The following is a 20,390-nucleotide window of genomic DNA, read 5'->3' as shown; positions in this document are numbered from 1 at the left end:
CAAGTCATAAACCAAACATCAAGGGGTATATGTTATGTACCATCCTTCTTGGAGCCAAAAGGCCAAACCTTCCTCAACAATGAACCAACCAAACCCGGATTCTTCTCTGTATTAGAAGATGATGATGACGACGACGACGACTCCGCCGACATGTCCAGAGACTGCATTCTAGTCTTATACTCTCTTGGACTCTCAAAATTCACCCCACCCCTTTTGCCAAAGTCCTTCCATAACCCTTGCCTTCGATTCTTAGCCAACATCTCTGCTTCACGATATTTACGCTCGTTCTCGGTGCCGCCAAACTCCACTCCGGATTTAGCTTCGTATACCGTTGCCAATCCACGTCGCAGCATTTCGTATGAAACGTCCCGTCGTCGAAGGGGAGGGAAATCTAGCCAGCGTCGTACGTAGACTGTTGCGATTACACGTTTGTATTGATCTGGTCGGTGCACGTAGGCGCGTACCCGTCGATTCATGAGGTAGGATGTGAGCCACATGTGCGCTTCGTAGGCATATGGTTGAGCCGGACGGCCGAAATGAGCCAGCTCCGGCGCATCGACGCCTGCAAGACGGATGTGAACCTATGTCCAAAAGTCAGTATTCAGGAGACAATATACAAACTTTCGCGACTTGTTGGAGAAACGTACAGTTTTATCTTTCAACTCCTTTCTAGCCGTTGGCACTTTCATCCATGGCAACCAACCCCATCCAACCAATCGACCACCAGGCGTATGAAATATTCTGAAGTTATCGCCATCCCCAACACTTGTGACGCGTCCCAAAAGAGATCTTGAGCGGAAGTATGAAGATGAGATATCCGTAGCTTCGGGAAACCGGCGCAGGTACCGACGCTGAACATAAACAACAAACAATATACCGCCGGTCAAGAGCGCTGTTGGGATTAGGTTTCGAGGTTCTTTGAATTGACTCCAATCAAAGGCGTTGAGACTTGAGTTCCAATCTGTGGTCGACTTCGAGGAGGAAGACGAGGATGTGCGCGACGTCAACGGTGGGGGGATGAAGGATTGTTCTCCTTCTTCCTGCTGACGCCTGTTAGATGATTTCGAGTCATTGGCTTTGCTTTTCTCTGGATCAGCCTTGGATCCAGACGACCCCAATGACCACCATCCCATTCCAGACTTCAGGCAACAGGGCCGTTGACTAGTAAATATGAAGCAACGGATGAAGTCATGGTAAAGTTGTTGTTGCGCAGGACGACCGGCGGAGGAATCAACGGTTAAGCTCGGCCGCACTCTTGGCAGGCGGTGCTACGGTTAGGGTTGTGATGTCTTGTGTTTGATGAAACACCTCGGTAATATCAGCATTCAATGCATTTACTCTATTTCAAACCCCTGTATGATAGATATGTTTGATAGAATGTACCTCTATTTGTAACAAGTTATCTACAACTCAAACCCAAGGAGAAACAAACAGCGTCTCCCAGATCATATATATATGTTGCAGCAATCGCTCCGTATAAACTCTACAGAAGCATGAACGAGAAAGAAAGTTGAACTGCCCTCAAGAAAAATCAAATCATTTAAGCGTAACGGGAAGGCTTGTCTTAGCGTTCGCGGCGGCTTTCTCTGCATACTTCTTCAACTTCTCTTGCTTGAGCTTGCGGAGAAAGGCGAAGAGTAAGAGGAACAAAAGCTCCATTCTATAATAGTCATTAGCATAGAGAAAACGGTACATACAAAAGTCAAAATATCAGCTTACCGTTCTTTGGTCATCATGAGCAATCCTTGAACCAAAAGACCCTTGGTAATCTGAGGACCAATGCCTTTGAACAGGCTCAATGGACCCTCATGTTCAATGATATACTGCATCACTTCAATAAAGCCCTTGAATGGTTTTCCTTGGCGACCGGGTGGAGGCCTCGATTGCAGACCAACCTTGGCAACGATCAATGGTTGCGTAACCATCGTTGCCAGGGCCTTGGACATTGCTCCAAGAACTAGAAATTTTGTTAGCGACCTTGCTTCTTTCCGAGGCTAAGAAATATTCATATCTCACTGAATGCTTCCCATGGACGCAAATTGTTCTTCCCAGGAAACAAGATCTCCTTCAGTCTTTGATATGCGCCGTATGTGATAGCAGGGTTGACGACCAGAACCAAACTTGCTTTCAAGCCTCTCCACAAACCAGTCCAGCCATCCTCGCCATCAATAACCTCACGAGCAGTTTCAAGTAACCCCTTCTTGTCTTCCTTGGACTGCGTCTGTTGACGAGTTGTCACAACCGATACGGGAATGGTGAATATCTGTGCAATGGCGCCAGCTATGGCACCGAGCGATAATTCGACGGCTGTTCCGGGAGTTTTCGACCCTCGGCCCGAAGCCAGGTATGCAGCACGAACGACCGAGTACCAATAAAAGTACGCGAAGTTGGTAGATGCGACACCGATAAGAGCGCCGTTGATACCGTTGTATAGGCCCGGCAGGCCTTCATCTTGAAAGATCTTGTTGATAGCGTCTAGCGTAGATTCATAATGGGGCGTAGCGTCGGGATTGGTGTTGCTGGTCGTCTCTTTTCGACTCTTCACTTGAACCTGGATCTTGGTTTTAACACTAGATTGCACTACGTATCAGATATTGAGGAGATAGAGAGCATCGGCCGGGGATAACACTGACATGTCAAGCGGATAGACTAGCGCATTGGCGAGCACAGCGCCAGTTGCACCAGCGATGGCACTTTCCCATGGGGCAAGTGTCGATTGTTCGGCCATGGTGATATATGTGAGGAATATAGATATATAAAAAAGAACGAAAAAATAAGTGTTGTTTACCGACAGTACAGAGAGATACTCTGCATGGGGTAATAACCAGCGGTCTTCGGACGGTGACCACAACCGAGCACTCTACAAGAACAACAAGACTAAACTCGGGAGTTCAATGAGCGAGTAATCAGAACGGAGGTCGAAGAAACACTCCACGGGTCATTGCATATAAGAGATACAGCAAGACAATAGTCTAAAAGCAAAAGAATAAGACCCGGGGTGATAGACAGACCTTGGGGAGACTGCCGCACCACTGGAATTGGGAATGACCGAGGGAGCCGAGGCAAAGCTTCCAGACTGCCGCATGCCATTCCGTCGGAGTACATTCGTGCGCTATGCCTGATTTGGTAGGTTCCTGTTCTTATCGATAAGGTCTCCGTCTTTCGTCCCTTGAGAGAACGGGTATGTAGTACACTTACTTTCTTTCTCTTGACTTCATTTTGGTCCATTTATATTCACCATCAGCAGCACAGGCGCTACCCCCCGAATTTATCTTTTCAGCGCATCAATGATGGAATCTGGCGTGGTGCGCCAGCCCGTACCGGTGCCACGGATGCTTCCTAACCATGCGATTTTTCAATGACGTCCCTTTGGGTTGCTAAATTCCAGGCAGTGCACAACAAAATCTCACTCTTCAGCCATCACATCTTGTCTTTATTGAGAATCTGGCCCTGAGTTACCTCTGCGCAAGTATGCATTGGCGACATCAACTCGGCCCTTGAAAATGCTGCACTTCGACCATCATGGCACACCGGAGCATGCATGATATTACAACACGGCATACATTGGCAGTTTCTGAGGTTCGATGGACGGACGCTACAAATGAGTAGTATCTAGATGTCACCGGTACCAAAAGATACATGCATGATAGTCCGATTTCTAGATGTGATCGTCAAGGCGACCATCTCAGCATCTATCCAGTGATATTGGTGTATTGCTCCGACGTTCCGTCCAACTCTTTCGTATTTGGATCCTTCCACGCTACCAAATGCAGCAATAAAATGAAGCTGAATTTTACAGCCTATAGAGCTATTTCGCTTACTAATTGCAGCATATCCGGGGTAGCAAGTTCCTTTCTCGGTGTAGGCAAATATGCATCAAGAACCTAGATGTTTCAGATTCGTCGCGTATAGACGGATATCAGCAACAAGCTTCCCTTCTCTACCTACCCCATGTTTACAATGAGCTGCATGAATTGTGCTTGCTTTTTAGGCTAAAGATATCCAAAGATATGTGCAACCTTCTAGATCCGATGACGCTTTCATTCGCCTTTTTGTTTCATCAAATCTCTCACGGAACAGTATCACACCTCTTTCTGGGATGAACTTCTGACGAAATTTAGGCAGAATCTTGACTATGAACCTCTCCCAATGTTACTTTCTTATGTATATAAAGCTTCAAAACCCTCGAAACTCAAAGACAACAGATCGACACAAGCGCTGAATCAGTGATCAGACAGACCATACAAAAGCAAAACAAAGCCTAGATAATCATTATGGTTGCTTTCTCTACCCTACTTGCCGCTTTCGCGGCATTTGTCCCCTCATTAGCTGCTCCTGCTCCTGCAGTCCCTATCGAGAGGGATGTTGCACTCTCTGAGCGTGGTCCTCATGACTTCATTCTCGGAGCCGAGAACCGTCTCGGTCGTCGTAGCGCTATCAACTACAACCAAGACTATACCACCGGTGGAAGCGTGAACTACTCGCCTTCCAGCACTGGCTTCTCTGTCAATTGGAGCAACGCAAACGATTTCGTTGTAGGTGTCGGTTGGCAAACCGGAACGACCAGCCCAATTACGTTTGGCGGTTCCTTCTCCGTCAGCGGTGGCACCGGTCTCCTCACTGTCTACGGTTGGACTACTAATCCTCTTGTTGAGTACTATGTTATGGAGGATTACAGCAATCCTCCCACCCAGGGCACAATCAAGGGAACTTTCACCAGCGACGGATCTACGTACACCGTCTGGGAGAACACACGCACGAATGAACCTTCGATTGTTGGCACTGCGACCTTCAACCAGTACATATCCATCCGGAGCTCTACCCGAACCAGCGGCACTGTCACCATTCAAAATCACTTCCAGGAATGGGCATCTCTTGGAATGAATTTGGGCACAATGAATTACCAGGTCATGGCTGTTGAAGGCTGGAGCAGCAGCGGTTCTGCTTCGCAGTCTGTTAGCAACACAGGTAGCGGCTCTACTAACGGCACCACTGGTACTGGAGGTGGTAATGGGGGTGGTAATGGGGGCGGTTCGGTTGCCCAATGGGGACAGTGTGGTGGACAGGGTTGGACCGGTGCAACGGCGTGTGTCAGCCCATACAAGTGCACTGTGATCAACCCTTACTACTCCCAATGTTTGTAAGCCCACAGTTGTATGGATCTGTTCTTTGGGACCAGATGACGGGAGTATACCGCACGTGGCTTTGATCATGTCTATCGGGGAATCAGAGACTAGTCTCTATAGTCTGAGATCAACTATGTTTCCAAGGTTGGTTCTAAGTGGCCATTTTCATCAATTCCTACGTACATATATATATACATACTGGTACTGTATATCACGGCCAATGATCAGGTATATTTCTTCGTAGAGGCATAGGAGAGCTTCAACGAGTACGTAGGTACTCTTGGTTTCACCTTAACTCTCATATTAGCTACTGAGTTCAATTATTATTCAAGTTCCTCAAGTTTAGAGTAAGAGACATAGACAACAAACTTGTTGTCCACTTAGCCCTTTCATGGTGTAGAAAGTGATGTCCAATCGATATGATCTACCACTACGACGGTCGATTATCAACATCTTCAATGTGTTAATCTACGAAATAGAACAAATTCTAATTAAGTTAGGCCTAGACAAGCAAGCTTAATAGATATAAGAACAAGGGCTAGCTTAAACAAGACATTCTATGCGGAGTGTCGGGCCGTCTCCATCAGCCACATGACCCCTTCGTTGTATATCCCCAAACTGTAATTATTCATTTATCCGGGGCAGGCCGTTGAATCTTCAGTTCCTGTTTAGCCTAGCATAACCCGAATTGTTCTACCGGCATGAAAAAAAAAATGCGGGGAGATCTACAGGACGGCAAATGTTTACATGTCTCTCATTTGGCGGGGGTCCCATGTTTCTTCAGAAGTAGACGGAATGGAGTTGTTTTAGTGACTTGGCGGCTAAATTGGTTTCAGTCAGAAATGATCTAGATGTTCATGGTTACCTCGAGATTATAATAAAGTCAAATCTGCAATGTTGTCGGACAAAAGGAGGAGCCTCGAGTGGCTTGTCTCGTCGGGTCTATCTACATCTTGTGAAGAAGTCTGCTAGCTGTCTGTATTTTATCCGGGTATGGGTCATATATGAATGGGCTCGCAGACTGTTCCCACAATATTATTCTCTCCGTCAACAACAAGCAAATCCTTCTACCCAAGTTTCTTTGTATACATTGCCTACCATGCTTTCTCGAGCCCTGGCCCTATCTGCCCTTGTGGGAGGAGTGTTATCCGTCCCCATTGTTGAAAAGCGCGCGTGCCCTAACATCCACGTATTCGGTGCACGAGAAACAACAGCTTCTCCGGGATACGGTTCCTCCGACACTGTTGTGAATGATGTCCTAAATGCCTATCCAGGCTCTACCGCAGAGGCCATCGTTTACCCTGCATGCGGTGGCCAGTCCTCATGCGGTGGTGCAAGCTATTCTAGCTCAGTCGCTCAAGGCATCGCGGCCGTCGCATCTGCCGTGAATTCCTTCCACTCACAGTGTCCTAATACTGAGATCGTATTGGTCGGATATTCTCAGGGTGGTGAGATTATGGATGTTGCTCTATGTGGTGGTGGCGATTCCAATCAGGGATATACCAACACAGCGGTTCAATTGTCCGCGTCTGCGGTAACTATGGTGAAAGCAGCGATTTTCATGGGCGACCCCTTGTTCAGAGCAGGTCTGCCGTATGAGGTTGGAACCTGTACCGCCGGTGGTGTAAGAAGCATTCATCCCCCCGAAATTTGAGCTCGTTGATCTAACAAATGGTACCTACTTCCAGTTTGACGAACGCCCGGCAGGCTTCAGTTGCCCCTCAGCAAGTCTGATACAATCCTACTGCGACGCCTCGGATCCCTATTGCTGCAACGGCAATAACTCGGCAACACACCAGGGCTATGGAGCTGAATATGGAAACCAGGCTTTGACTTTTATTAAGGGCAAGCTTTCTGGTACTAGCAACCCTGGTAATGGCACCACCGGTGGCAATGGTGGTAGTGGTGGTAGTGGTGGCACAGTTGCTCAATGGGGTCAATGTGGTGGACAGGGCTGGACAGGCGCAACAGGGTGTGTGAGTCCATACACGTGCACTGTGATCAACCCCTATTACTCGCAATGTCTGTAAGGAATATGTTTGTGTGTAAGGGCGACTGTGCAATCAACTGAGAATAGCACTGGATAGGAACTGCAAGGGTTCGATTGGGATACCTAAGTAGCTGACGTCCAGAGGCCCCAGTGCCTCAAAATCTAAAATCACGCTGTTTACTATCAATATAACTTCCAAAGTTAACCCTTAATTCACCAAACGCACGGACGGTTCAGGAATAATTGCACTCAGTACTTCTAGAGTTTCCTTGAACTCGCAACCCAAACGTCTGAAACATTTATTCCCGCCATCAAATTGCCTGGGTAAAAAGTCCACTTCTGTTGGGGTGAGCTCCAAAGTAGTATCTCTGTTTATTGCGGTTAAATGTACCGGTACCGTAGTGAGTGCCTCGGATATTGTCCAGGCAGTGGGCCAGTCCAAGGGGCACTTGGCAGAGGACCACAACAGCCTGTATTGTCCTATGTTAGGACGAGGCTATTGGCAATTTTCAACTCTGCTGGTTGCGTGATATAAACTTGATCGAAATATTCAATTCAAGAGAAAATCGGGAGATACGTAGTCGTAATTTGGTTAGTTGAGCTAACAATCCCCCGCCCCGATTAGTCATCGTCCTTATCGATAAGCTAAGTTAACTACCTACTGTGGACCCCTTTAAGCTCCCTCCATCTTTCTCTCCACTTCATCGCATGTCTACACGCCAGTCCTTCAATCAGTTCTTCTTCACGACTAGTAGTCGCTGTCTATATATTCCCTGGATGGTCGAATGCAAAGTACATTCAGGTGGATGTGACCGTATGTGATACCATGTCAGATTCCGCGGATAAGCGCACATCAAACATCCACCTAGACAGAGCTATAGTATTGCTTCCTCCTTTCGGACTCCCTATAACACGGGCTAATTCGATCTTTTTCTTTTACAGAAATATGAGCGCCAAGTATCAGGAGCTGGGACTCAATCCGAAGCATTGGAAGCTGCAATTGCTGCGGCCGAGAACTACATGCGTGCGCTGAAATTAGCAGACACTCCTCGGGAAAAGCAGTATCTAGATTCGAAGTGCAAAGATTGGATCTCACGCGCAGAGAAAATTAAATTAGACAAAACATGGAGACCATCTACTCCTCAGGCTGAAAATCGCATGCTGAAGGAGCCAGTGTCTAAGCGCAAGCTCTCGACAAGAGAAGAGATTATTCTCTTGGAGAGCTCGAAGCTCAATGGATTTCTATTTCCACCCTGGAAGAATGATCCCAATCCTCGAGAGTTTGAGCTGCTTGGTGGTGAAGGGCAATTTGAGTGAGTTATCTTTTATTATAACATTTATGCCACCGTAACACATCTCTGATTGGCTGGTTCGGATAGGGATAAGACTCTCAGTCTCTCTGTTCCACAGAAAGAGGTCTTTAATGGCTGGAAACGCCCTGCTGAGCTCGTCAAAGAGCGTAGTCAAGGCAATATCACCCCTAAAAAACCCAACCCTGCCGGAACAAAAAAGGTAATGGACCTTGTCCAAGATATCACTACAGACTGCTCTGTAATAGCAAGTATTTGTGCGGCGACTTCTAGATTTGAGCGCGGTCATGAATTTGTACGTCATCTATCCATGCTGCTGCTACATATGACTAATTAGTCCTCATTCTAGCTATTTCGAAATGCGATATTCCCTTTTGATTACATCAAAAATATTCCTGACACTTCTATATCCGGAAAGTACATATTCCGCTTTTACTTCAATGGCTGCTACAGGAAAGTAGTCATTGATGACAGACTCCCTTCATCCAAATCATCACGCTCACTTTTTGCATTTGACCGAAATGCACCGGAATCATTCTGGCCGGCCTTGATTGAGAAAGCGTACCTAAAACTTCGTGGTGGTTACGACTTTCCGGGCAGCAACTCAGGCACTGATCTGTGGATACTCACCGGTTGGATCCCGGAGCAAATCTTCCTTCATCATGAAGATGTAGCGCCAGATCAGTTGTGGGGACGCATACTTGGAGCCTTTCAATACGGGGATATTGTTTTGACCCTGGGGACGGGAGAACTCAATTCTCGCGAAGAGCGCCTCCAGGGACTCATTGGTCGGCATGACTATGCTGTTCTTGACCTGAATGAGAGTGATGGCTATCGTCGGTTACTCATCAAGAATCCATGGGCGGATTCCAGTTCTAGGACTCCTCATAGCTATAGTCGCGCTTCTGAACAAAGTGCACTGGATACCACCTCAACTCCTCTTCTGCCCGGATCCTTTTGGATGGACTATGACCAGGTCTTTCAGAATTTCAACAACATGTACCTGAACTGGAACCCGGGTCTTTTCACTACTCGCCAGGATATACATTTCACATGGGATTTGTCAAAGGCGCTTTTCAATTTTTCATGCTTTGCAAATAGCCCGCAGTTCTCGATTTCAACGGTAGCAGGCGGTCCTGTTTGGTTGCTTCTCAGCAAGCATTTCCGTACCACAAATACCACAAATCCAAGTGCTGAGTCAGGGTTCATCAGCATTTATGTGTCGAAAAAAGGAGGTCAACGAATATTTATCAGCGATGATGCTTTCTACCGTGGGCCGTTTGTGGACTCTCCCAACACATTGGCGAAGATTGACATGGAAGCAAATTCAACATATACGGTGGTCGTAGCGGAACAAACCCTGCCCTTGATGCCTCAAAACTTCACACTTTCTGCGTTGTCAAGGAATGAAGTCGTACTCAAACCTGCTGAGGACAAGTTTTCGCATACCTATCAAATGGAAAGTGAATGGAGCCCGGTTACAGCAGGCGGAAATACAGAGTCGCCCCGATACCCGTCCAATCCGCAACATGTTTTGCAGATATCAGACACAGCAGATGTTGTGATACTCCTGGAGGCTTCAGAGCCAGGCTTAGCTGTTCACGCAAAGCTGTTTTGGTCTGATGGCCAGCGTGTATCTACCGTGAAGAAACGCGATATCGTCACGGACAGCGGTCATTATCGCCCGGGCTGCGTGGTCGCCGAGACGGAGAAATTACGTCCAGGCTCATACACACTAGTCTGTTCAACATTTCTCCCTGACCAAGTCGCAAAGTTCAATATCTGTGTCTTCTCTACTAAGCCATGCCATGTCAGGGCCTTGCCATCCGAAGCGGCAGGCAGACTAGCCGTTCTATCTGATGTGGGCATCTTACCCCCCGGAATCGATCGTATCTTTGCGCCTTTGACCGTTTCGCGCCTCACAAGACTCAAATTGATTGCTCGAAGCCGAAACTCTACTATTGGTACCCGCCATGTGACTTCGTCGCCTATGCTGTTGACCGTTGAGCTTGGCCAAGGACCATACAAGGAGATTTTGGCGTCATCTGAAAATGGCGAATTTAGTGATGCAGTTTCTGGTATTAGGGTGCCTGATTTTGATGCACGTCCGGAGTATGCGGAGAAGGGAGGGCTTTGGATTGTGATTGAAAGAATTGGGGGGCCGGTTGGACATGTGACGGACTGTGTAGATGTGGAAGCTCTCGGCGAGGAGAGAGTTGAAATTGGGGAATGGATTGCCAGTTAGAATATAGTAGATCAGGAGTCTATATATAATAAGTGTAATATCTACCTTCTTATACAATTGACAATTGACCATTGACATGCGTGCTGAGTTGATGTAGGTCGGCCGTTCTCCGCACGCACACTCTGGATTTAATCGAACGTCATCCGTGGATAAACCAACCCCACACCAGCTCCGACCACCACTCAACAACCTACACTCTTGACTTACAATTGCATAACAACCTATATACACAACAATGGCGACTACGCTTCCAGATAGTTTGAAGTCCGCAGATATCGGGCGCTTCGTCACACGAGCAGCGCAAATCGAGCGCGCAAAACCGGTGATTGCATATTGGTGTTGGTGCTTCTCTTTTCTATCAGCTGTAGCCTTTGGCTAACACGATTTTGATCAATGCAGGTAATTACTGGGTCGTTAATCAGATTATATCGAAGGGTCTTCATTCAACCGATGCGGAATCAACACAGTTTACGACGGATTTGATGGATAAGTTGGAACGAGTACGTACTGCCTGTCCCCACGAACACACAAGACGGTCAGAACTATGGCAGATCAAACTAACGTATTGGGTCAAAGTTTAAAAGCGAAAACCCTGATAATGACGCTATAACGGATAACGTTGCTGGACAAGCTTATGTCGAGCAATTTGGACTCGAGGTCTTTACAAGAGCTGATAATGCGGTTCGCGCTAATAAGGCTACAAAGTAACAACTCCCCCCGCGCGTTCCTTTGACGAAGGCGAATGTTGACGATTATCTTGTTCTAACAGACAAACCGCCGATACGTTTCTCGCAGCAGCTACATTCCTTGAACTCTGTCAAATATGGGGCGACGTCGATCCAGACATTACATCCAAGATCAAATTCGCAAAATACCACGCTGTTCGAATTGCTAAAGCTATAAAGAACGGGGAGGACCCGAATCTGTCGAATCCCGTTATAGAAAGTCAGGCCCCAGCTAGTGAAATGCAAACTCTGAATCCGGATGATCCCGAAGTTCGAGCTCTCCAAGGCACCGCGGATCGAGAACGTCAGCCTTCTGTGGAAGAAGTGCCAGATGAAGCGGATCGTCTGCAGAGAAGTCTTGCGCAGCAATCGATACTAGATGAATCGCTTCACCCGTCGCGATCGTCCTCGTTACCACGTCCGTCACCATCTACAACCGACACTTCTAAGGCTGAAGATCTTCCAGCTGTGCCGTCGGCTCCGGAGCTTCCATCAGCTCCTTCAGACTTGACGCTTCCACAGACCCCTTCCACTCTTCCCGATACGCCTGAAACATTCACGAATCCTTCCGCCGCTTTTGAATCGTTCCCTCCACCCGCAGTTGTACAAATGTCGAACGCAGCCGATCCCTCCGACCAACCGCCATTGCCTCCTAGTCTCGCTCAACAGCGAGTGATTCCTCCAGCTCCGGCGCGTGCGCCAGTACCTGTACCTCCAGTAGCAGCTATACCATCAGTACCTCAAACATCGCAATATGATCTAACCGCGGACGATCAAGCCATCACACAAGCACAGAAGCATGCGCGATGGGCGGTTTCGGCGTTGAGTTTTGATGATGTGCCAACGGCTATCAAAGAGTTGAAGAATGCGCTTCAACTGTTGGGCGCCGAGTAGACCAGATTAGTTAATCTTTATGGATGATGCCTGTTTTTTGCTACTGTTACTTATACCATACTGTTTAACTAGTTAGTTAGTTCTTTACTGTAGTTGGATAATCATCAACATGATCATGTGGCTCTCTTTCGATCCAGATAATTAGAAGAGGGGAAGCTCGATAACGATCGTCAAGTCTCTATGTAGCAAGTATGTGCCTACAGAGAACTTGTGCACACTCCGGAACAAGGCAAGCAAGCAATAATTATACACTGCCAAATATGCACAGTACTGGAGCGACGCAAGTGCGTTAGTGGAGAAACAAAGAGGTTTTTGAATCAGTCTTTTATTCGTCGAGAAGGGCCCCTGGTGGCGATCGATCGTTTTTAATGTCCGAGAGGCGAGAGAGAGGGTCGGGGTTGAGTCAGGGTCAGTCAGGGGCTGCCACTCCTTATTCCATTTCAGCCTGTGGTGGATTAAGGTTAATTGCGGTGATCGTTTAAGGGTATCGTACAAGGCTGCAGCGAGTCTGACTACTCGTGTATTCTTGTCCAAGGACTTGACTGTAAGTTGCAGTTGTGGTTGTGGTTGTGGTTGTAGTCGTCGTAGTGAAGAAGAGGGGAAGAGCGGCACGTGGTCAGGCAGAATTGATTACTCCGTAAGGATTGCAGGATTCCCTCGAAGAAATTTGTCCTTCTTTAGCTGCAGAAAGCGATCCACCGCGTTCTCGTCTCTTTCGTCATGCTTTCAATAGTCTCGTTTCTCACTTTTGCATACGGATTACAAAGTACGATTGTACATACTCAGACAGTCAGACTAACTTCTAAGGACTTGTACGGAGTAAGTGCTAGCGGGATTTGCCTCAACAATGGGTAATTGGGCATTCAATGCACACTGCACAGAAACCCTGAGTAAACCTGTGTGACCGGACAATCAGTCAAGTTACTCGAATGGCTCTCCAAAGAGGGGCTTTCTCTGTACAACATTTTACTAACTGACAGACTGAGACTAAGAAGTCAGGCCGAAGAAGACCGAGAAGCAGAAGAAGAAGAACAAGCAAGAAAAAACGAAACTAACGAACGAACTAGTAGTCATAGTGTCAGCCTCCTTCGGCGTATAATAACCATATCAACCCGCTCAGACCTTTAGTCTCGAATAATCCAATTTCTTCTCTTGCCTCTTCTCTACTTTCTTCTTTTCCCACTACATCGTCTGTTCTTCTTTTCTGGTTGTTACGTATTTCCCTTCCTGATTCTATTGAAGAGCTGCTTTGCGCTTGCGTCTTGGTGCTTTACTACCTGAGCAGCTTATTACGACCTATTTTTTATTAATTTATAGCGCTCCTCCTTGATCAGCAGCGCACAACGAACAGCCACCGTTGCTCGCTTATTATACCCGTTTTTCTGCGAGCGAGACGAGTGCGGAGAAAAAGGTCGATATTGAGATAGAATCTCCATTTTGAATTCGTGAAAACTTGAACACCCGTCAATATGGCTACAGATAAGCCGGCGGTGCTGATTATCGGCGGCCTGGGTATGTCATGCATGGTCTGGCAAACAAACGGGTATTATAGAACTGACACAAAACGCTTGCAGGCTTCGTCGGCCGACACCTGGCACTCCATATTCACAAAAATAATCTTGCGTCTGAGCTGCGCATCGTGGACAAACTTCTCCCACAACTAGCATGGCTGGCCCCAGAATTCGAGGAGGCATGCTCCAAAGAACAATTCGTGCAGGCTGATGCCAGCCGCGAGCGTACGGCCACCCTTCCCCTTTTCTTAAAATGATATTATATATATATATATATATATGCATGTATGTATCTGACAATGCGACAGAATCATACCCCCGAATCTTCGACCGCGCCGACGGCAAACAATTCGACTATGTAATCAACTGCGCCGGCGACCTACGCCTCTCCCAACCCGAGGAAGTATACCAACTCCGCAACCACGCCATGTCCATAGGCCTCGCCAAAGAAGTCTCCAAACGCGGCATCGCAGTCTACGTCCAAGCCTCGACCTCATACGTCTACAAAGGCAGCTCCAAGCCCGCCAAGGAAGACGACAAAAAGAAACCGTGGAATACACTCGCCAAATGGCAATTAAAAGTTGAGGAAGATCTGCCGAGTGTAGAAGGGTTGAATTGGGTTTCGTTGAGGTTACCGCATATATATGGTGAATATGATAGGGGTTATACGGCTGTGGCGATTTCGTTGGCGAGAACGCACCAGTATCTCCAGACTGAATTCGATCAGTTGGAGAGTAAGGATTTGAAGCTGAATACGTTACATGTCAAGGATGCGGCGCGTGCTCTGTGGACAGCTGCGGTGTGGCGAGCTGGCCAGAAGGCGAATCCAACTGCTGGACCACATATTTTCAACGTTGTGGATCACACAAATACAACCCGCGACCAGATCGGAGCCGCTCTCGCCGAAGTCTTTGGTCTCAAAGTCACGTTTGCGGGCACATTCATGTCCCACCTGGCGCGGCTTAGGTTGAATGAGATTGTCGATGAAATGAATGAAGACATGCTACAGACGTGGGCCGATATGTTGGAAGAAAAGGGCATTACGAGGCCCGGTCCCATCAGTCCGTTTATTGAACCTGATATGCTCTCGGATGATGATTTGTGTATCGATGGATCGTTGTTCGAGACCACGACAAGCTTTAAGCCGGAGTATCCTCTGTTTAGTGCTGATTCTATAAGAGTGGTTATAGCTTCCTATGAACGGATGGGATGGTGGCCATGAACGTCTTCCTTTTTTTGTTCATTCATTTTCCCTTTTTATTCTTTTTTCTTCTTCGTTTATCATTTGTATAATGTGCATATTTTGATATCATCAGCACCACATCCCTATGTATTATTAATATCATCTTTTTGCTTAGCTTTGTTCTTTTTGTTGATCTCACCTTGTCATACTTTTTTGATACACCAGAGATCTTTTCGTTTGCATAGCTTCGCCTTTTTTTTTCTAGGTATGAGTTTGAGTTAGGCACAAAATTACCATAATGAAAGCGTCGTTGATACTCCAGATCGATAGATATGATTTCATATTGCTTGAAAATTGAGGAAGCCGCCTGACATACATACGAGTTTGATAGATAATAAACAATCTCCATTTATCGTCCACAAATATATCTACGGATCCTGAGTACGAAGTGTCATATATATAATAAGCTCTTGAAATTGTTCTATATGGCGTGCTAGACAAATTTAAGCATATTGACCAAAAGAATATTTTTAAGGGCGCTCTCCAAAAGAGCAGCCGGATTTTGCTTACCATTGATCCTCGAGTTTCTGCCTTTTTCTTTTTTTTCGTTGTTTTTTTGTTGCAGTTTTTCCGTTTTTTCTGGTTGTATAACATTTGTTGGTACAGATATAGGCTAATTGACGAGCACGTCAACGACAAGAGAGAGACATGAAAACTAACCGCCTTCGCAAAACGCAGGGATAAAATCGAAATGACAAGACCGTTTTTTTAGAACTCCCAATCCTCCTCAACGGACTTGATAGCCCAGTCGAACTTTTCACGTAGAGTCTTGGAGAAGAATTTCTCAATAGGGACATTGAATTTCTTTGTAAAGACCACCGTGAGACGAGGATCAATGTAATTCTGCATGAAATATTAGCACATGTCAATATGACTAAGTGTTGGTTAGAGAGTGCTTACGATCTTGGATGTTCCAAGAGCAACTTCCTTGTTGTTCTCCTTGTCTTCGGCCTGAAGTGACATATTCTCAATCCGCTGCTCGAGCTTGGTGACGTTGTTCTCCAGTTTCTCAACCGTCTGTCCCTTGCCCTCTACTTCCACCTTTCCAGTCTTGTTCTCCTTTTGGAACTTCTTCTCCATGTCCTTAAGGACTGCAAGTCGTTCCTCCAATTCCTTGGGCTTCATCTCCTTTTCACCGTCGGCTGCTAGCTTCTCGTTGTCTTTCTCGAACTTCTTGGTAATCTTCTGCTTCTGCTCCTCAATAAGGAATGCTTGGTGCTCTTGAATCCACGCCTGGTCAAGGTCTTCATCTAACTCAAAATACTTGGAGCCCTTCTTCTTTTTCTGGCTCGGATCGATGTCCAACATCATCATTTTAACTCTCCACTTTTGATAGCGAAGACCTTTGATCTGTTGCATGTCAGTAAACCGGCGTGTTTCCCCACAATGAGCAGGCAATAACATACCCTGTCGCCAAGTTTCTCCATTTGATTTGCATGGCCTGCAGTGACTGTACGTTTGTGGTTACAAAGAATGGCGACTCTGCGATTGGCGTCGTTGTATTGTTTTACTTTCTCCGCCACCGTGCCTTCCGCCTTCATATCCTTGAGCAAAGTAGCAAATGTGTAGGACGCATTGTAAGTACGGAAGACCTTGGCGGTCAGACCTGGCATGTAGTTTGAAAGATGCTTGTTCAAAGCAGAAGTCTGTAAACAATGATTAGCATACATAAACCACCAGTACGAAAATCCCTTACCGTCAATCGGTCAAAAATCTCATCACCCTCCTTCTTCGGCGCTTTCTTGAAGATCTTCAGATTTTTGAAGACTTGAGGGTCGACTTCGACTTCATCGTAAAATCGAATACTATCTTTACCGAGGAAATCGAAAATGACTGTGTTTGGTGGTCGAAGTGAAATGTTCTCATACTTCAGAGAGCAGCATCCGACAGTATCCGCTTCATCTTCGCCTTTCTCGTTTCCAGCACGAAGAGCGAATTTGTCGATAAGGTAAACCGCTGTTGCACGCTGTCGATCAGCCATGAGATCGGACTTGAGGCCTTTTCGATAGTCTTCCCGGATCTTATCGATATGTTTCTTTAGCTCGCGAGCTTTCTCGAATTTCTTGTAGTCGCTCTGGCCCTTGATATCGGAATTGGCAGCAAGCATGACATATTTGTAATTTCCGTTGACGTTCTCTTGCCACATAGCCAACCAGGTACCTTCTTGGTCGTGTCTGACTTCCTTCCACTTATGTCCCTCAGGAGGCGGAGGCACTTTTGCGTCCTTGCCGATATTGATCGTAATCTGCTCAGGCATCACACGCGTCTTGACTTTACCCGTCTTTGGATGCTCGCCACGGCCACGGAAGAGACTTGGGGGTTCAACACGGAAGTTGCCAACTTTCTGCTTACGCCCGTCCCATATGCAATACATATAGGGTGCTTCTGCCTCATCCCTCTCGGCTTTGAGCGCCTTCTTTTCTGCGGCCGACAAATTCTTCTTCTCAAGACGTTTTCCCTCATAGTACTCGAAAATTGGCTTGAAATCGCATTTCTTGAATTCCTTAATATTGATGGGCTCACCCTTCTGTGTCTTCGCACCGCCAGTCTTCTTCAAAATGGCCTTAAAATCCTCGAAAAAGTTCTTCTGAAAGGTTGGGTTTTCGACGTTGTGGGTAGAGTTCAACATAGCACCAAAGAAGCCGGCAACTTCCTCAGCTTCCGGATGAAGAACGACAGGAACGCCATCGTATTTCATCTTGACGTTCTTCGGCAAAGGCTCGTATTCAGGCGGGAAAACAACGCCGTTGTGTTCTAGGGTGTTCCACTTGATAGTACCGTCGCCTTTGGTTGGATCCTCCCACCAACGATACTCTTCTTCCTCCTCAGCCCCTTCTACATCTTCGGATTCCGCCTTGACAGGAGTTGCCTTGCCCTTTCCTTTCTTCGCTGGAGTAGACGGTTCCGACTTGATAGCTTTCTTAGCACCAACGCCATTTTCCGTCTTCACCCCGTTTGATTTTGGCTTTTTGCCGTTAGCTGCAGCTGAAGCCTTTTTCGTAGATGATGTAGCCTCAGCTTTGCGGATTGCCTTGGCTTCGTGTTCAGCTTTCTTCTCGATATTCGCTTTTTGCTTCGAGAGTTTGTGCTCAATAGGCATATCTGAGTCTGACTCCTCACCGATTGCGGTCTCAGAGGCTTTAGGCAGCTTGGCACCGTTCGCTTTCCGAGCCAGAGGAACGTCCTCATCCGAGTCTGAATCAATCTGCTTCTTGGTGGAGACACGGCGCTTCTTGCTCTGTCGGGATAATCAGCACTTGAAACGAAACAAATTAATGTCAAGTTAAAAGATAACCAATGCATACCAAGGGCTTTTCGTCTTCGCTGCTTTCGGCTTCCGCGTAGGACTGTTTCCCAGCGCTGACCCGTGCCCTTCTCTTGCTCCCATTCACACCATTGGCCGCGTCCTTCATATTCACATCCTCATCGTCAACTGGTCCGAAGCGGATGGAAACGCCCGGATTCAAGGCGCCAGAACGGCTAGCCTTGAGGAGAGGGGCGTCGTCGTCCGAGGAACTCATGATGCGGATTGAGCTCTGAAGTTGAAATTGAGCCGAGTGGTAAGGATTAGATAATGCTTCGAGGATAGGTAGCCGCCCGAGTCGCGGACGGCACGCGGAAACGAACTGGGAGTACAATTGGCTTCGAAACGTAATCTTGACGAGACTTGATAGTTAGAAGCGAGTGAAAGTAAGAATTAGGACTGAAAAAAAGAAAATGAAAGCCAAAGAGAAGCAAAGAAAGAGAGCAAGCTGGAGCAAGAGATGGAGCAAGAAATGGACAAGGTAGATAGAGTGAAAGGCGTGTGAGAAAGTCAAATGTAAAGTGGCAGTGAAGAGAAGGAAGTGTAAGCTGACCACTCGGAACTGGAAGAACTTCACTTCTTGGTCGCGCCTATCCGCAATGTATGCCCGATTTATCAGGCAGAAAATAGAATCACGTGATGAAGCCAATGGAATGTTGGCTCCGAAGCAGCCCGGTAAGACCTCGTTCGACGCCCGCGACCGATCTTTGCGAAGTCTGGCATCAATTGATTCAGCTGCCCCGTCACTGCAGCTTCTCTCGGCGACTACCTCGTCACATCTATTCAAATCTCTCTCACAATGCTTTCTCGCACTGTTCGCCCAGCCTTGAAGGCTGGCAGCACCGTTGTGGCTCGGTAAGTGTTTTTCTTCGGGGGGAGGGATCATCAATCCTCGCGGCACAGCAACAACGCAATTACCACGAGAGAGGAACTTTTACGTTTCTGGAACTGAGGAAAAAGAGATTGATATTCAATTACTAACAAGCAATAGCACTGCTCCCACCAATGCCGCCAACTTCGCTACTCTCCGTGAAATCGAGGGCCGTCTCAAGTCCATCCGTAACATCGAGAAAATCACCAACACCATGAAGGTCATCGCCTCCACCCGTTTGACCCGTGCCCAGAAGGCTATGGAGGACTCTCGTGTCTACGGAAAAACCTCCAATGCTGTCTTCGAGTCCGCCGAGACCAAGCCCGAGGAAGGAGACAAGAAGACTCTTTACATCGTCGCCAGCTCCGACAAAGGTCTCTGTGGTGGTATCCACTCTGGTCTCAGCAAGGCTACTCGTCGCTTGTTGGCAGAGAACCCCAGCGCTGACCTCGTCGTTCTCGGAGAGAAGGCCAAGGCCCAACTCAGCCGTTCCAACGGTCAGAACATCGTCCTCAGCTTCTCTCAGGTCTGCAAGGATATTCCCACCTTCGCCGATGCTCAGGCTATTGCCGACCAGGTTGCCCTCCTTCCCACCAACTACGGCACCATCAAGATCATCCACAATAAGTTCTTGAACGCTCAGAGCTACGAGCCCACCACTGTTGATGCTTACTCTGAGGAAGCCATCACCAACTCCCGTGAGTTGCCTTGATTGTCCGCATTTCCCACAAGCTGAACTAACAATCACTTTCAAACAGCCAACATTTCCGCTTTCGAGGTCGAGGAGGAGGCTTTGGAAAACCTTCGCGAGTATGCTTTGGCTAACAGCTTGTTCTGGGCCATGGCTGAGGGCTTGGCCTGTGAAATTTCTGTAAGTTAAACACCTGTCAGACTCATCTGTTCGCAACTACTAATAAAATCAACAGGCCCGTCGTAATGCTATGGAGAACGCTTCCAAGAACGCCGGTGAAATGATCCAGAAGTATGTGATATCCCTTCATAAATCTATGTTGCTAGCAGAACTAACCTCGCATTTTCAGGTTCCAAATCATGTACAACCGACAGCGTCAAGCCGCCATTACTGGCGAGTTGGTTGAAATTATTACTGGTGCTGCCGCTAGCGAAGACCAGTAGACTCTTTCTACATGAGCTTTGTCATAGCTGACACCGG

General features: G+C 47.2%; 9 protein-coding genes across 9 annotated transcripts; 6 read left to right on the top strand and 3 right to left on the bottom strand.

Annotated features, from left to right (window-relative positions):
* Nucleotides 1-32: 32 nt before the first annotated feature.
* Nucleotides 33-1,133, bottom strand: EYB26_008346 (uncharacterized protein; the record flags this gene model as incomplete). Its single annotated transcript, XM_054267601.1, has 2 exons — nucleotides 33-581; nucleotides 648-1,133. 2 exons carry the CDS (start codon nucleotides 1,131-1,133, stop codon nucleotides 33-35), a joined length of 1,035 nt encoding a protein of 344 aa, XP_054123576.1.
* Nucleotides 1,134-1,536: 403 nt separating this feature from the next.
* EYB26_008345 (uncharacterized protein) lies at nucleotides 1,537-2,728 on the bottom strand (the record flags this gene model as incomplete). Its single annotated transcript, XM_054267600.1, has 4 exons — nucleotides 1,537-1,660; nucleotides 1,720-1,957; nucleotides 2,017-2,570; nucleotides 2,634-2,728. 4 exons carry the CDS (start codon nucleotides 2,726-2,728, stop codon nucleotides 1,537-1,539), a joined length of 1,011 nt encoding a protein of 336 aa, XP_054123575.1.
* Nucleotides 2,729-4,274: 1,546 nt separating this feature from the next.
* Nucleotides 4,275-5,144, top strand: EYB26_008344 (uncharacterized protein; the record flags this gene model as incomplete). Its single annotated transcript, XM_054267599.1, has 1 exon — nucleotides 4,275-5,144. One exon carries the CDS (start codon nucleotides 4,275-4,277, stop codon nucleotides 5,142-5,144), a length of 870 nt encoding a protein of 289 aa, XP_054123574.1.
* Nucleotides 5,145-6,225: 1,081 nt separating this feature from the next.
* EYB26_008343 (uncharacterized protein) lies at nucleotides 6,226-7,156 on the top strand (the record flags this gene model as incomplete). The annotated part of the gene is made up of 2 exons (XM_054267598.1): nucleotides 6,226-6,750; nucleotides 6,815-7,156. 2 exons carry the CDS (start codon nucleotides 6,226-6,228, stop codon nucleotides 7,154-7,156), a joined length of 867 nt encoding a protein of 288 aa, XP_054123573.1.
* Nucleotides 7,157-7,942: 786 nt separating this feature from the next.
* On the top strand, nucleotides 7,943-10,671 carry EYB26_008342 (uncharacterized protein; the record flags this gene model as incomplete). The annotated part of the gene is made up of 4 exons (XM_054267597.1): nucleotides 7,943-7,996; nucleotides 8,059-8,429; nucleotides 8,496-8,721; nucleotides 8,776-10,671. The coding sequence occupies 4 exons, from the start codon at nucleotides 7,943-7,945 to the stop codon at nucleotides 10,669-10,671; spliced, it is 2,547 nt and encodes an 848-aa protein (XP_054123572.1).
* Nucleotides 10,672-10,906: 235 nt separating this feature from the next.
* On the top strand, nucleotides 10,907-12,290 carry EYB26_008341 (uncharacterized protein; the record flags this gene model as incomplete). The annotated part of the gene is made up of 4 exons (XM_054267596.1): nucleotides 10,907-11,009; nucleotides 11,071-11,171; nucleotides 11,248-11,375; nucleotides 11,441-12,290. The coding sequence occupies 4 exons, from the start codon at nucleotides 10,907-10,909 to the stop codon at nucleotides 12,288-12,290; spliced, it is 1,182 nt and encodes a 393-aa protein (XP_054123571.1).
* Nucleotides 12,291-13,759: 1,469 nt separating this feature from the next.
* Nucleotides 13,760-15,023, top strand: EYB26_008340 (uncharacterized protein; the record flags this gene model as incomplete). The annotated part of the gene is made up of 3 exons (XM_054267595.1): nucleotides 13,760-13,802; nucleotides 13,865-14,026; nucleotides 14,110-15,023. 3 exons carry the CDS (start codon nucleotides 13,760-13,762, stop codon nucleotides 15,021-15,023), a joined length of 1,119 nt encoding a protein of 372 aa, XP_054123570.1.
* A 729-nt stretch (nucleotides 15,024-15,752) lies between these two features.
* Nucleotides 15,753-18,565, bottom strand: EYB26_008339 (uncharacterized protein; the record flags this gene model as incomplete). Its single annotated transcript, XM_054267594.1, has 5 exons — nucleotides 15,753-15,887; nucleotides 15,945-16,394; nucleotides 16,451-16,690; nucleotides 16,741-18,282; nucleotides 18,350-18,565. The coding sequence occupies 5 exons, from the start codon at nucleotides 18,563-18,565 to the stop codon at nucleotides 15,753-15,755; spliced, it is 2,583 nt and encodes an 860-aa protein (XP_054123569.1).
* Nucleotides 18,566-19,147: 582 nt separating this feature from the next.
* Nucleotides 19,148-20,353, top strand: EYB26_008338 (uncharacterized protein; the record flags this gene model as incomplete). Its single annotated transcript, XM_054267593.1, has 5 exons — nucleotides 19,148-19,203; nucleotides 19,340-19,917; nucleotides 19,978-20,090; nucleotides 20,146-20,201; nucleotides 20,260-20,353. The coding sequence occupies 5 exons, from the start codon at nucleotides 19,148-19,150 to the stop codon at nucleotides 20,351-20,353; spliced, it is 897 nt and encodes a 298-aa protein (XP_054123568.1).
* Nucleotides 20,354-20,390: the final 37 nt, after the last annotated feature.

Source organism: Talaromyces marneffei, chromosome 6 (genome assembly GCF_009556855.1).
Source record: "Talaromyces marneffei chromosome 6, complete sequence".
Classification (NCBI taxonomy): Eukaryota; Fungi; Ascomycota; class Eurotiomycetes; order Eurotiales; family Trichocomaceae; genus Talaromyces; species Talaromyces marneffei.
Note: the sequence above shows the minus strand (reverse complement) of the source record. Positions and strands in the feature narration are given on the sequence as shown.